This window comes from Pteropus medius, unplaced genomic scaffold, assembly GCF_902729225.1.
Source record: "Pteropus medius unplaced genomic scaffold, Ma_sr-lr_union100, whole genome shotgun sequence".
NCBI classification, from domain to species: Eukaryota; Metazoa; Chordata; class Mammalia; order Chiroptera; family Pteropodidae; genus Pteropus; species Pteropus medius.
The window spans coordinates 1124431-1141184 of record NW_024348533.1 but is presented as its reverse complement, the minus strand read 5'-3'; the positions used below and the strand labels follow the sequence as shown (position 1 = coordinate 1141184).

General features: G+C 37.2%; 1 protein-coding gene across 3 annotated transcripts in view; it reads right to left on the bottom strand.

Annotated features, from left to right (window-relative positions):
* Positions 1-4153: 4153 nt before the first annotated feature.
* RAPGEF6 (Rap guanine nucleotide exchange factor 6) overlaps positions 4154-16754 on the bottom strand; it is a 151797-nt gene continuing 139196 nt past the window's right edge. For 2 of the 3 annotated variants that reach the window (XM_039879997.1, XM_039879998.1), the window contains 4 exons: positions 12627-12855; positions 10509-11011; positions 8237-8551; positions 4154-7556 (listed from right to left, as the gene is read on the bottom strand). In XM_039879997.1, the coding sequence (XP_039735931.1) occupies positions 7531-7556; positions 8237-8551; positions 10509-11011; positions 12627-12855 (1073 nt within the window). In that variant the 3' untranslated portion in view covers positions 4154-7530. Of the gene's footprint in view, positions 7557-8236; positions 8552-10508; positions 11012-12626; positions 12856-14624; positions 15334-16754 lie in introns of those variants that run through there. The other variant, XM_039879999.1, reaches the window with a different exon arrangement.

Here is a 16754-nt window from a genome sequence, read left to right as displayed (position 1 = left end):
TTCCACCATCTGTGACAACATGGATGAACCTGGAGAACATTATTGCTAAGTGAATAAGCCAGGCACAGGAAGACACATGCTGCGTAATTTCACTTATATGTGGAATCTGGTAGTTGTCTGAGGTTGAGGGGTGGGGGAAATGTGGAGATGTTGGTCAAAAGCTACAAAGATTCAGTTATGTGGGATGAATAAATTCTGGAGTTGTAGGCCATGGTGACTATAGGTAATAATGATGTTTTGTGTTGATATTGTGTTCTCACCACACAAAATGTAACTATGTGAGGTGAAAATGTTAATTAGCTTAATTGTGGTCATCATTTTACAATGTATACATATGTCAAATTATCATGCTGTATACTGTTTTACACTGAATGTTTTTGTCCCCCCACCCCAATTCCCATGTTAAAATCCTAAGCCTTATAAATGATAGAATTAGAAGGTGGGGCGTTTTGGAGGTGATTATGTTATGAAGGTGGAGCCCTCATGAATAGGATTAGTGCCCTTTATAAAAGAGGCCCCAGACATCCCTCACTTCTGCTCAGTGAGGACACAGTGAGAAAGTACCATCTATAAACCAGGGAACAGGTCCTCACCAGACACTGAATCTGTGGGCACCTTGATCTTGGACTTCCCAGTCTTTAGAACTGTGAGAAATAAATTTCTGTTGTTTACCAAATACCCACTTTATGCTATTTTGTTAAAGCAGCCCAAATGGACTAAGATATATACCTTAACTATATGCAATTTTATCTGCCAAGTATCCATCAATAAAGCAAAAAAAGAAAAAAAAGAAAAACACATTAAACACTTAAAAATACGTTTTATGTGAAAAATATGAAAGCCCTAAGACCAAAACAATAAAACAGTGAGAGCAAAAGAAAATCTAAATAAACAGAAAAATCAGAAGACTAAATTTTATGACGATGTTAATTTCCTTCAAACTGTTAAATAATTTCAAGAAAATCCCATTCAAAATTGCAATTGGGTGCGTGTGTGTGTATGGATAAGTTGACAAGCTGTTGTAAAATTTATTGGGAAATGCAATGCTACAAGAATAGCTAACATTCTTGAATAAGAATAGGGTCCATTTTCTTGACTAGATATCAATATGTATTATAATTACCAGAGTAACTAAGACAATGTGGCGTTGAAAATGAAAGAACAAATAGACTGATAAAACAACACAGGCCCAGAATAAACTCAACATACCTGATTTACAGGAAAGACGGCACTGAAGTATAGTGGAACAGGAAACTTATCTTTTCAATAAATGGTCCAGAAACAGTCTGTAAGAATTGTGAAAGAATGAAACCTGACCTCTACCTCACACTATACACAAAAATCTATTCCAGAGACATTTTAAAGCTAAAATTTAAAAGGCAAAACACTGAAATATTTGAAAGATAACACAATTATATTAATGCACTTGGAGTAGGGAAAGACCTCTTAAATAGATCACGAAAAAGCACCAACCGTAAGAGAAAATAATAATTTCTCTAGTTGAAAAGGAGCTCAGTACCACTAATATTCAGGGAAATGAGACCACAGTAAAAAATCATCGCATACCCAACAAACGGCCAATGTTACAAAGACCCAAAACACCAGTAGTCAGAACAGATGAGCAGCTGCCAGGAGTCTTTGGTATATTGTTGTTCAGTGCAGACTATCAGAAGTTTCACTGGTTCTTATATATATGACCTGCTTTTCACTGCTGTTCAGAATTGGGCAATCTGTAATTTCTGGAAGATTTCCCTTAGGAGCCCTGGAAAAGACCAACACTCATTAAGTACTCCAACTCTTATGTCCCAATGTACAAACAGTGTCTTAGGGAAATAGCTGTATCCATGCTGACTATTCGTTAATGTCCAAATATTATCCATATAGAATCTAAAATTCTATATTTTCTGGTTGGAAATGCTTCAGTTTCATTACCTCAGTGAAGGAGGAGTGTCCTGAAATATTTCACTATGGGCTGGAGACCTATCTGGAAAGATGGCTAAAAATGACTTTGCTCTCATCTTTTTAAAGACAAAGACTCCAAGAAGTTACACTGTAGCATGGCGCCACCTGGTGGCTCCGGTGTAACTTTACCAAACTCCTCCTATTTAGCCCACATTGTTTCTTCCAAAAGAGAGTCTTCTGCCCATGATTGTCAGCCATCACGCTCCACATAGTGGGAAGCCTGGCTAACGCTTCCCCATCACCAATTCCAAATCTCCTGCCTGAACTAACTAAAAAATTAGACAAAATATGTAAAACAATGTCACTTAAGACACTGGACATCCAGCGCTGATAGTTGGTAATCCTTGAGAGCACAAGAAATAAAAAAGGTGAGCCCTACCACTGCTCCAGCTTACTGCCTGAAGAAAATTTCCAGGCCATAATGAAGGGGAGAGAAGAGCACAGCAGTGGTCCAGAACTGAAGAGACAAATATGGGCGTCCAGGGAGGTGAAAGTGGCTAGAGTTCAGTCTTTCATAAACTTCCAGAGAACATGAGTCCAGTTTAACATTAATCCCAAAACCTAACAAGTACAAGGAAGGGAAATTACAGCCCATCTCTCTCTTGAACGTGGGTGTTGAAATCCTAAACAAAATATTGCAAACTAAATCTAGAAGTATATGAAAATAGCATGTCATGACCAAGTGGGGTTTATTCTAGCAAAGTGGAAGGTGAAATCGGTGTGCAGGGGTGGGTGAGTGGGGGATTAACACTAGGAAATATATCAATTAATTCACCACACTAACATAAAAAAAACAAACAAACAATTCTATCACCACAACAGATTCGAGATAAGCACTTGACAAAATTCAACACCATAAATCCATTTAGTAAACTATAAATAAAAAGGAACGTCTTTAAACTTATAAAGAATACCTACAAAAACCAAATAGCAATCATCACACTCAATGGTGAAATCTGAAAGCTTTCTCCGAGATCAGGAATGAAGAAAGGACTGGCTGGCACTTTGATCTGTGCAACATGACTAGAAATGAAATGCAAAATGACTAGAAATAAGTAAAAGTCATTATGAGCAGATGATGAGAGTATAAAGAAAAATCCAAAAGAACCTACAAACTGAAAATAAACGCATTGAGCAGGGTTGATAAATACAAGGTCATTATAAAACAACTGTATTTCAATGTTCCAACTACAAATAAAAAACAAAAGACTTAAAAAGACGCCACAAAATGGCCAACAAGTATGAAAAGATGCTTAGCATTATTAGCCATTATGGAAATTAAAATGAAAACCACAGGAAGATACATGCTCACTAGAATATCTGAAATGAGAAAAATTAAAAACATCAAGTTTGGCAAGGGTGATAGAAATGAGAAAAATTAAAAACATCGTTTGGCAAGGGTGATAGGAATGGTCTCTTCTGTGCATACTTGGAAAATCAGGCTGATGAGACTGCTGTAGAGGCGGCCTCTAGGGTGGCCAGTCTTCCTCTTACCTTTGCTTTTCAAAGGTTTCTTGAAAGTAGTGAGAGTTGGGGTTCTTGGGGTATACCTATGGACCACCACATCCTTCAATGGCAGGTTCTGGGTCTTCAATGGCAGACAAATGTAGTAACATGTATTAGTTTCCTAGAGCTGCTCTAACAAATGGCCAAACATTGGGTGACTTAACAGAAGAGGCCAGAAGCCGAATCTAGGTGTGGGCAAGGTAGCACTTCCTCTGGAGACTCTAAGAAAGAATCTCTCGTCTCTTCTAGTTCCGGGTGGGCTGCCTCTCTCTGCTGTCTCCACATTATCTTCGACTCCATGTCTGTGTTAACTTCAGGTGATGCCCCAAGGTGTAAATGTCAGATCCCTGAGGCACTGACATTGACAACACTGTGGAGTCACTGTATCAGTCACCCCTGGGCAGTCTGCCTGAGACTTAGACCAAGCCCCAGTGGGGTTTAAGCCCCCAGTGGGGTTTAAGCCGCTGTTATTGGGTTTGTAATCAAACACTCTTTTCAAAAACTAAACAACCTCTAGGTGTTTTACACATACTATAAGGTCAACTATAATTGGGCTGTTCCAATTTCTCTGGAGACTTAAAAAACAAGGCCTTCTCACCAACATGGGTCCCAGACTGGCCCTCTTGAGTGACTGGGTGTAATTATTTTATCGTTGCCATTCATTTGCAATAAAGTGCAGAGAAGGTTAATGTAGATTCTTTATTGATTTCACCAATGTATTAGTAGATATGATAATAATAAATGGTACTTTTACATTCTCTTAACCAAAAATATAACAAATATTTACACTCAGTAAAAATACAAAAAGCATACAGAGGCACTGTCTTTCTAAAAGACATAAGTTTAAGAGGTATCAAAAAATAGGAGACAAAATTGCTTGTTACAGGATACTTTACAATCACTGAATTGTGCAGTATAATTCCTTTTTGATTATTATGACTGTGCAGTCTTGTTTTTATCTTTTGTTGATAAGCTCACGTTTCAATTTTAAAAGATCAAGTACAACTGCATTCTGTGTATCAAAAATAAAAAAGCCTTAAAAAAGCACAACAAAAGCTAAAGATGAACTGGGGTTCAAGTTTAAATTTGAAAATGTCCTGTGACACTCTGAAGATTTCTCCCTTTGTTCTAGCTTTTAAGGTAATTCTAAAGGGTTACATCTACTTTAGCATCACATTTTTTAGAAACTTAAAATATATCAGAATAACAATCAGTATTTTAAATATATAAGGAAACTTGTTCTCCTCTTGTTTTCGTAGGGGAGAGAATACTTTATAAAAATTAGGTTTCTGGTAATCTCCATGATTACTGCCACATTTCCAGCCTGGAGAGATTCTCAAGGAGGTTGTGCAGACGGCAAAAATGTGATTTATCACCCTCATGAAAAACCATTTAAGGTTTTTTCTCCTCAAAGGTCATATTGAAAGTAATCATTTGTAGGAAGTAAGAATTTATTAATTACAATAAACTTTTATTGAAGTATATACTGGATTTACTAATTTTGCAAATCTTTCATTATGAAGACCTTGTTTTGTTGAAACTTATTTGGCAAAAGTTTGCACGGAGGATTTACTGCTTTGATAGTCCTGGCAGATTCAGTGTTGTGGTGGGATGAGGGTGCTAGTCTCATTATTAAAGTTATACATTTATAAAATAAAAACAAAAACAAAGGGAGTTAGAATTGGGGGGATAGACTTGGATCGAATACAGGTTAAGGCTTCTCTTGTTCTAGTCATGTGACAGAGAAGGCAGGAATGTACCCCAAAGTATAAAAATTAAAACTCCATGATTTTTTTAGGGATACATATATATCAAACCACAAGGCATTTGGCTTTAGTTCCTGATCAATGTGATCAGCTGATCCAAATACTCACAGTTCAAGCTAGATGAAACAAAGGCAGTTACACGGTGCACATCCAAAACCACAAGCCTCCAACTCTCTGTGCAAGATATTACCCAAGATATTATCAACACAAAGGACAAAGATGGGTAAGACTCCCATTTGGTTTGAAAGACCTGCTAAATAAACAGACTCTGCAAACAGCACACTTTTCTGGGGTAAGGGATATAAAATGATGAGAATATCCATACTTGATAAAAGGATGGTTATAGCAAAAATATATTTCACTTTATTTTGCTTTGGACATGAAAACAATATTGTGTAAATCAGTGAAGGAAAAAAATCTGTGATCAGAGGACTGCTGTTTATAGATCGAATCACTACAGTGTAACTTTCAAACAACGATTTTTGATCTGGGCTACTTTCCATTTCAATGGACCAAGAAAGCTATAGAGCCAACTAGCTTCACTCTAACATACAGCAGTTCATTTCTAAGGCTTAAGTTTCTGATTAACAAATTTTTGCTGAGGGAATTTTTTCAGACATGCTATTTTTCCTAAAATAAAGAGACAATCACTTTCATGGAAAAGATGGACTATTGCCATTTACCACTTGGAACTGATTTATGATTTTAAAATGAAGGGAATAGGCAGGAAGACAGTGAGAGGGACGACATAGCTAGGAAAAAATGAGAACAAACTCTTGAAACGGAAGTCATGAACCAGCGGAGTCCCATAAACTGAAACACAGACAGCTAACTACTCAGGAGTAAACCCACCGGCTCTGAGTTGGCCTGGGCAGTGCACTTAATGGCTCTGGCTTTTTGGTAGTCACAGAAATCTATTAAGCTCTCACTTGCCTTTACACTAAAAACAAATTTAAAAAATTGAAACTTAAGATATAGAAAACATTATATTTGATTTGTAAAAATGTGGAAAGTCTAGCTTGTCCACTAAACAGTCACTGAAATTTTCATTAAATACTTAAGAGTGCCATGCCCAACAGGCTGTTACAAAATATGTCTCCTTCCTCTGAAAGGCTAAACTGAGAACCGAGAGATAATATAATTCCATAATTCCAGCTCCTCTTTTGTCTACAAAATTTTCAACTAATCATATACTTTGCTGAGCTAACAAGCTTTCTGGCAGGCAGCTGTGAGCTGCAGGGTTCATCATGATCAGTTTCATGCTGGGGCGGGGGGACACTGCATAAAGCTATGTTCATCCTCATGATTACTCCACCAATGATTGCACTTCCTTTAAAAACAAAACTCCATATTTGAGTTGAGAAAAATTTTAGTTTTGGATTTCTAGAGGGCAGAACTCTCTAGAACCCATTATCTAGTTACTGGATTTCTACTTTTAGTTACAATTAGATGCAGCATGACTTTCACTTCAGAAAAAACTGGTATACATGTTATTTAACATAAAAATTTCATTCTTTGGAACTTAGGGTTGCTACCCAGCCCGCCTTAGCCTCAACCCTTTCCCAAAGGACTGATAAGAAACCCTGTGGCAGCTTCATTGGCCTTCCTAATTGGGACCAGCAGATGGGAGTATTTTCCTTCCGGACACCGCAACCGCAAAGGGCTTCCCATTCCACTCAGACCAGCCTGCATTGCACTGGTGCTACAGATGGTTACATTTCTGTACAGATGAAGCTTATCATCCCGTAAAGATGACCTCCATTTGGTCTGAGCAGAGACAGTTTCATGGCCTCAAATATAACCATCAGCTACACAAGAGCTCCCAAATAAAAGCGAAACCATGAAACTTCAAATAATAAGTTACTTTTCAAATATACAAGAATATCCTTGGTATTGGCAGACATTTTGAACTTGTCCATTAGCCCAAGCTATGGCTTAGAAATACTGCTACCACTATCTTAAAAATAACTTGTTAAAGAAAAATCTATAGTGATATACATGGGGAAGACTCTGAGTTTGACTCTGTTCCAGTAACTGTAGCCCCGAGGCAGGTCTGGTATGCAAAAGGAAGAGTGGTATCCAGGCACAACATCCACAGCTGAGGAAACTGCAGGGATTAATGGAAGGGAGCATGATTCAGGGCTATCTCACTGCTTGGAGCACAGAGAATGAAACCTCTGGGTTAGCAGCAGCAGCAGCGAGCTGTTGGCTGGCAACGGCCTGCAGAATCATGAGGGGGTTCTGCCCACTCCTTCCTCCATGACTTTCAGTAGATGTCAAATGTGTCATCCAAGGGCTAGACTGCTGAAACCTGTTCATTTTCTGAAAATAAAAAAAAATACAATTAAGTGGAAGATTGGCATATCAATGAAAACTAGCAATCTAGTTATCTGTTTACAAAATTAGTCAATTTCAACAAAAGAAATCCTCTCAAATCATCAAGGGATCATCAAGGTCCAGATTTTCTTGTAATGACATTTATGAGTTCTGATCACACTGAAAGCTGACAATAAACTGAAATTTTACAACATCTTTTTAATTACTTTATTACTCTATTGTTTAAAAGGATAAAACGCCATTTACTTTTAATTAAACAAACCACAGCTGCAAAGTCAGTGAAGGTTTGTGCTAATAAGAGGACCAGCATGATTTCGGATAATTATGCATTTTGATACTTGCAGTTTCAAGGTTCCATGCATTAATGTAAAACATGACTCCACTACAGTCACACGTCTCCTCTCAAAATTATCCCGTTAGACTGAGCTGCTATCAATCAAATATAAGAATACTCTGTTTGAGCCAGAAAAAGGGGACTAGGCACACAGAAACAAGCAGTTTGCCCTCTCCATTTAAAAAACACACCATCACAGTAAGAGATTTTTTTTAAAAGAGATTTCTGAGGCATTTGAAGAAAACATTACTGATTATATAAAATATCACGGTAAAGACCATTTATGTTCAGCAATTCATTTAAGAGCCATTAAAGTAGTTTGTCAACATACCATCTGCTTCGCTATCTGCATCAGTCACGTCTGCTAGTTTGGGATGAGATGGCTGCAAATTATGCCTCTGAGGCTGAGTTATAATCTTCGATGGAACACAGGCCACGGGACTGCTACTGAGAGAAGCTGGAGGCAGTCTAGAGAGGCTGCTATGCATCATCTTTGACCTCTGTACTGCCACACTATAATCTGGAGGTTTTAGGTGTAGGTGAGTTCCTTCCTTTAGGTCTGCTAAAGAAATCCCCATGTATCCTGGAGGAGTAGGAGGTGGCTCCCTATACCTATCCTCCTTCTTGGGTGAGGTGACACAGTACACTGGCATGAAAAATAAGCAATGGAAATGTTAATGAAAAACATAAGAAATGAAAAAAAACCATACTGCAACTTATAATGACAAAATAGAACTTAAAAACAGACAAAATGAATATATTTGAATACACTGACAGATTTATAACATTAAAAAATCTTAATATACTGGTTTTATAATACATATGTTACATTGTCTTATAAACATTAAAGAGAATGAGATAGAGTTGAAGGAGATGACGCTGATGACAAGCTTCCTTCTGCAGTGTAGCCCTCACGCCACAGAATTGTGTGGCAAACCCCTCACGGAATACCAGCCCCACAGGTGACTGAGTCAGGAACATTTAGAATCCACCCTAAATATCTATCCTCTGTCAACTGGATTTTCTTAGAAATGACTCCTGGGCCCTGTAAAGGTTGTTTTACCTGAGACATGAAGCACTGTTTTATGACACTCCTGGGTAGACTTGGCTGTCATTTCTGGCATATAAATGACTTTAACTTTCCTGGTACAGAGGAACTAATTTCTTCAAAGACCTTACTTCTAACTTCTCAGTAATTACGTGAAGAAGAAAAAAACATAATTTTAAGAAATTCATCTTAAGTTTCTCTTATTTTCAGGGGACATTGGAAATAACGCTACCTTAAAATTTTTCTTCCTCAGTCTATAAACCCTGATACTAAGGCAAAGCTCCCAAAAGCATTAGAAGTAGGTTAAAGAAGTAGTTCCATGAAATTAAGACTAATTTACAGGACAAATGGCTCTGAATATCTTGACCGTAAAGTAACTTTTTAAACACAAACATTACATATATACAAGCAGAATTAATTAAAAAAGGATCATTAAATAATTCTAATATTAATTCTCCCTTTAGAGGATCAAGCCTGCCCATACTGAAATTTCTAGAACTCTACCAGTAATATTTGCATGTAGTATCAAGGTCAGAAAGGATTTCCATTCCCATCTGTGGAGGATGGGACAAGAAGGGGATGGAGAGGCTTTTAAGGGAAGTCAGCCAAAAATGAAGAATTTAAGTGATTTGCATAGTGATCTAGAAATGAAAGAAATAACATTTTTAAAAATGTATTTCCCAGACAAGAGACCGATTTTATATCCTTGCACACACACACTTATATATCCATAGTAGTTATCTTTAACAAAAAATCCTTGAAAAAAACGAATTAGCTAAAAATCTGCTCTATTATGCAATCTGACAAGTAAATACAAATATGCTATATAAATGTGCTATAAAACTCAGCGCACTAGTCTTTCATATTTTTTAGTAATTTCAATTGACGTGAATATGCTATAGAATTAAGAGCTGACTAAGATAATATTGATTTAAAGTACAGTCATTCCACAAATAAAATTCTAAGCAGGGGCTATTAAATCCAAGTATTTATATAATTCAAGGAAGAAATGAAAAATGTATATGATGGCTTAAATACTAAAAGAATACAACAAAAAAGTCATCTGTGGTTAGAATGGAATCCACAAACAGGAGTTGGTGTACCCATGATATGCGCTAGGAGGGTATATTAAAATATGTTTTGGACTTATCACATTTCTTCTCACATGTAGTATCTAAAAGTAATATCGTATTCAAAGTTTCTACCATGTGTGGTGACAAAGAGGATAATCTTTTTATCACTATTGCATAGTAATTCAATATTTCCTCAATGAAAACAAAATAGATCTCAAAAAACAAAACAAGACAAACAAACCTATCCCCTTAATTAAATACCCCATACCAGGCTTTTCATTTTAATAGGCTTGAATATCTGTTCCAAAGCCTTTGAGAAATCATGAATTTTCTGAAAATAATGTGTTTGCAGAGGGAAGAAAGAGGGGTTGGAGAGAAGAAATTTTTTTCAAGAATAAAATTCTAGACCAAGATGTCCCAATGCCATTTTTTACCACTTAATCTCTAAATGCCACAGATACAACAAAAAAGACAGAACTTACCAATTAAGCCCTTTTCTGTACTCGAAGTAACAGTCTTATAAACTGGGTCAGTGCCATCCTTAGGGTCTAAGCCCTCAGATGACTCAGCTGGGGCACTCTCCAATACCCTCCGCTTAACCGTCCCATAGTTTGGTTCGTGCGTGTCAGACAGAGAACCGGAAGAGATCCGACTCTGTCTCATCAAGTTAGTCTCTGGGCTTCCTTCACACTGACCGCAGGTTCTAGAGCAGCCTTGAGGACAGGGGTAGGGCTCGCAGTCAGCTGGTTCAACTTCAGCAATGGGGCCATCCAAATGGGTATGTCGGTAAGAGTTCAAAAAATCCCATCCTTTTGGGTTTGGAAGGCTTTGGAAGTTGTCATGGGAGCTGCTTGAACAGGAAGTCCAACTTCCACGACCACTATCGGCTGCTTCTATAATGACATGCTCATGAGAGATCTCTTCATTGCTCACAGAAGATGAGACAGCTAAATTCTTGATTAGAGATGGCTTTGATGGTACCCACCTACAATTGAAGATACATGATTAAAAGTAATTTACTGGCTTACCGGAAAAACTTCTTGCAAGTACTTTTTTGCAAGTACTACTGCATACAAGAGACTATAATGCTGCAACAAGTATTCACACCAAAATAACCTTGTGGAAAAAAATGGCACTATAATCAATCATCACTAAACTTCTACTGGCATCAATGTTAATACTTATCAATACTAATCAATGTTAATCAATGTTAACATGAATAATTAGCAAGATTTCCTGAGAATTTTTTTTTAAATTGACTTTAAATGAAAATGAAAGATGAGGTCTAAAATGAATAAAATTAAGTATACATTTTCACTCTTGGCCAACATAAAGCAAGTTCCTCTCTATGCACGTAGACTTGAAAATTCCCAACTCCAAGAGTGAACGTCTGAGGTCAGCCTACTTCTCAGTGCACCTAGTACAGTGCCGAGTATGCAGCGACTACCTACCTACGACTAAGTGAATATTCCATCACTCAAAGCAGGAGTCCCCAAACTAAGGCTCATGGGCCAATTCCAGCCAACAGCCTCATTTTGTATGGTCTGGAGCATGGTTTTTACATTGTAAAGGGTTTAAACAAATCAAAAAACTCCGAAGAATCCATATAAAACCAGCAAAGCCTAAAATTTACTATCTGACCTTTACAAAAAAAAAAAGTTCGAGAACCCTTGGTACCTTGTGTAAAATGCTTCTAAACTATGATTATCTAGACCAGGGGTCAGCAAACTAAAGCCCATGCCCGAATCCAGCCCCCTGCCAGTTTTTGTAAATAAAGTTTTATTGGGACATAACATGCCTATTTGTTTACATATTATCTAAGGGTGTTTTGGAGAAACAAGGTTGAGCAACTAGTTGCAATAGAGACCTTATAGCTTGCAAACCTAAAATATTTACTATTTAAGTTTCATAGAAAAAGTTTGCTGACCCTTGGTCTAGAGAATCATAATTTAGAAGCTTTTACAAATATGATAAATATTTTACTTATATTTACTTATATTAAATATATCTTATATTTTTCATATTAAAGTATGCAAGATTTAACGATATCAGTTTAGAATCAACTTTCTTAACGCGTCCTCAAAGATTTCCATTTTGCTCGATTCTAAACAGAAACTTAAGAGTTAACATTTGTTAACTGACTTTTGCTAGCTGGTAATTCTAAATCATACTTTCAGAGAACAAGGATCAAGGATCAAGGACTGGTCTTACTCTCCCAACTTGGCTGCAACGTGTACAGCACTGGAGGTACTTCCAATTTTACAATCTTTTTAAACAATCTCTATCCTAACAGAAAGAATGCAATAGCCTCCTCTCTCACACCAATGATAGCTTCACTTTGAGTTCTTACTAATCGAAAAGATATGTGTGATAGAAAGTTACTTAAATTCAGTAATACTTTAAAAATGAGCATTCATACATCTTTCAAAATAGTCCCAATTTGCATATTCAGTATAGAGAATATATGCTTGGCCTGCATATTCTTCTAATGATTCCCTTGCAACTACCCCAAAAGGGGTCTAGGGTCAAGGTGCGGAGCACTGCTTGCAGTGGCCACTTGGCTTAGGTTTTGTGATAGGAACATAGGCAAGGATGTTTACCCAGGGCCAAGATGACTATGGTCTCCTGTCCCCGAAGAGTGCTCTGTCTTTTCCACTGTCCCAGTGGATTCAGGGACCGTGACAGCCTGGGAAGAACACCGTTCATCCTGCAGAGCCGCAGACATGGAGTCAACAGAACAATTGCTCACAATGCTGGACCGTGAAGAAATCTCACTATGGCTGGAGTCAGATAAGTTGTCAGATTTAGCTGATGGCATAAGTGTATAACCTGAATGAGAGAAGACAAGTGATCAAACTATAAAACAAAGAAACAGGTGGGGGTTTGTGGGCAGGTAGAGGGCAGTCCCTTACACTTCCATTCGCTTATCTATCCATACCAATTCAACTCCAAATTCAAGAAATAGAGAAGTCAAAGACCAGTATCACCGAGAAACTAGTCCAAAGGTCTATCGGCCCCAGGTTCTCACAGTTACAAACATTTAATAAACAAGAAGGCATTAAGTATATTATAAAACATTAAAAAGTAGACATCCTGAGTTTCTCAGCTTCTTTTTATGCCTATATCCCCTCCCCTTTGATTAACATACATATTTCATGTCCAAAATACTACCTTGAGGTGGGGGTGGAAGAGGGGAGTCAGGACTCAAGGGGAAAAATTATACTTTCGCTTTTTCAAACTACATGTACTTACCCCAGAGAGTCTGCTTATGTCACCTAAGAAGTCTTGCCCCAGGTTGAAAGTCATTGTTTTAGTATTTTTTAAGTAAACAGTCTTAGATCTGGATTTAATCTTATATCTAGTTTCCTTTTTCTTCACCAATTTGCAGAATATTAAATAGCCGAACTGACAAACAAATATGTTATGAAAAAAACAGCATCTACCTGTTTTAAACTGTTCTAAGTCTTACTGCACAGCAGATATAGCTAGAGAGATTTTCTTTTGTATTCTTTCAAATAAAGGGGTGGAGATGGAGTAATGTGGAAGGATCCAAAAACAAATCTGCAGCATGAGGTAGTTAAATGTAATGAGACAGTTTTGATAATTATTAGAAAAGTAACCAAACTTCTTTTGCCTAGAAATAAAACAAAATGCCACAGTAATCCCACCAGGGGGCAGGCCTCAAAGAAACAACTATCTTCTTGCTCCCTGAGAGAATGGGGTTCAGTAAGTACATAACCTTTGATTCAATCCTAAAAATCTCAAGAATAGGTTTCATACTCACATGTAACTGAAGTCATGAAAGGAAATATTTATTGAACAGTAATCTCCTTAAATAGTTTAATTTCAAACAGAAAAATTAAGACCCAGAAAATGTGTGACTTCTAGCTGGCTTATGGGGCTAAAGATAAGACAAGATAGTGTCTTAGCTCCTACCCCAGTTCTCTGATCTTGGGATCACTACTCTTTCTCAGCGCCCTTCAGGAATTAATTGGTCAATTTCACGAAGACCAAGAAAATAGATGTGGTAAATAAAAACAATTTAAATTTAAAAATTCCCCAAAGAAAAAGATCATTGCTCTTTTATCTTAGGGTTCTGGATCTGCTTTACTGTTTTAAAATAATTTCATCCTTATGCCTGTTAGATCAGTATTTCGAAAATACAATCAATTCTAACAATCCCCTGGAAAGCTTATTAAAATACACATTCTTAGGCCCACTTCTGGAAATTCAAATTTACGAGGTCTACGGTGGGACACAGTAACTGTATTTTTTAAACAAGTTTCTCAGATGATTTTGAACCTGCTAGGTTAGACTATCTCCTCCTTTTCTGATCAGAGGTATGTGAAAAGTGGATGATTAAAAAAAAGTACATGTGAACAAGATGCAGTTTATTGCTTCCCAACACTTCTTCCTTTAGCCTGTAAAGTAGATGCAGTAATAAGACAGCACCAAAATTCTCTGAAGTGAAGTTTCTGATCAGATCATTATTGGAGGTTTTAATGTGAAAGCAAATACCTGTTCCTAAAAAGCCTCCTCAATTTATTTCACTCACAGACCCAGCAGCTACCGATAGGAAATAAAGCCAACCACAGAAATCAGAGTATAACATTTACTAACATTAGTGAAATAACATATGTAAAAATAAGGCACTTTAAATCAACAGGATTTTGTTGCTAGAGGACCTGTAACACTAGTCATAAAATACTTATAATATTTTACTAAGTTGTCTGCCTAAGCTTTATTTGACAAATGACTTAATTTAAGCTACATTTACATTAATAAATAAAAACAAATTTAACACTAAAATTAAGGAACTTCATCAGAGTGTCTTCCTCCTTTTAGACTTGAATCGTGCATAGAAGCAGTTTAAAGCGTTACTGGTGCCTCGGCTATTTGAATTGAAGATGTCACTCCCTTTCTCATCATCTCTGATGTTGCTTCCAACATCTTTCACTTTCTCACAGCTTCCTGTAGCTTGATTGTGATCTGCGTCCTCTTTTTTGCTGTTGGCTAGTCTCTCCCTTGAAAGAGCTCTTTCCCTAAATCTTCTAAACGGGGATGTCATTCTTTTTCTGGCTGTGTTCTCACAACTTGTCCTGTCTCTATTCTCCTCAGTGGCCTTCTCGGTCCTGTCTGTTCTTTTGGCTGTGCTCCTGGTAATTTGAAGGATTTTCTTTTGCAAGTAAACCCCACCTATGCCGGGGTAGCTGTGGCCACTGATCTTGGTGCTGGACTCACGGGGAGGGGATGAGGTAGACCCTGAGAGCTGCGGCAGGATGCTGTGATCAGATATGATACTGCCAACTGGAGGGAGAGATGCAAAAACCCTGTCATGGTCAATTAATTCTTTCAAATAAATCACAATTAGTCTGGTTTATATAACATTTCACTATTTAAAAAATCCTAAAATCTTGACAATATTTGAAAAATTGAAATCTAGCAATGTATATTTTAACGCACTGGAGAGCCTACTATATAGCATAAACACAGCAGTCATTGCAAGACAGAACACAGGAGAAAGATTACCTTGATCAGAATAAGCTGGTATTAAAAAACTGTTGAAATTGAGCCAAGATGGTAAAATCATAAGCAAAAATTTGACAAGAGTATTTCTCAATAGTAACTATCTCTAGACTTTTCAGGCAGAGTCTACTAAGAAAAAGCTTAGCAAAAACCAGATAGGATATATATACAGTATACACAATAAATGTATTTATAAAGTACAATTTCTAATCCTGTTGTATCTCCAAAGTGAAAGGTTAGGGAACTGGGGAAGATAAAAGTTAAGGCCTCTTGCCTTCTCACTTTTTAAAAGTTCTTACTTGTTTAGGATGTGAGGATGAAGGGGAATACAGCCAATAATATTGTGATAAGTTTGCATGGTGACAGATGATTATTAGAATTAGGGTAGTGATCACATTCTAAGGTATATAAATGTCGAATCACTACTCTACACTTGAAATTAATATAATTTTGTATACCAAGTACACTTAAATAAAACACACAAAAAAAGAAAAAAGCTCTTACTTGTTTAAATTCTCCCTGTGAAAACATGACAATAGGCTTATTTTCTTGTTAGAAAGCAAAGAGCTAATTCTAAAATTTAGCAAGAACTAGGACCAGATCTTAATTACGTACTCTTAGTTTAATGACATTTCTGCCAGACAAATCTGTCTATAGAAATAAACAAATATAATATTCAGCTGTGGTTTTGAAAGAACATATGTAAAAACAATTGGAAATAGTTTGAAGAAAAAACATCTTCAGGTTTCTAAAGATTCCCAACATGACTTGGACAGGCTCACAAATCTATAAACATCATGTCTGTTAGCCACACACCAAAAGACACACCGGAGAAGCCTTCTGTATCCCAGTGTCAGGGGACGGGTTTTTTGTTGAGAGTAAGAGCAACAGGGAAATCCCTGTTCCTAACAACCTTTTCGTAAAATCACACTCAGGCATAAAACACCAAATCTGATTCAAGTAGGTTCCTGGTTAGAGAATGATCTATAATGGGACCTCTGAACAGCCTCCAAAAGGGGTGGAAGGTGTAATGGTGTTCCGGAGAGGGCAGCAAGAGTATACAGGCACTGTGCACTGGGACGGCCTGTGTGATTGGGAGCTGTTCCCAGTCCCACTCCTCAAACCCGATAAGGGATACTCCGGATAAGACCATCGAGACAGTAAAGAGATGAAAACAGGTCTGTGTGCCTCACGAGACACGT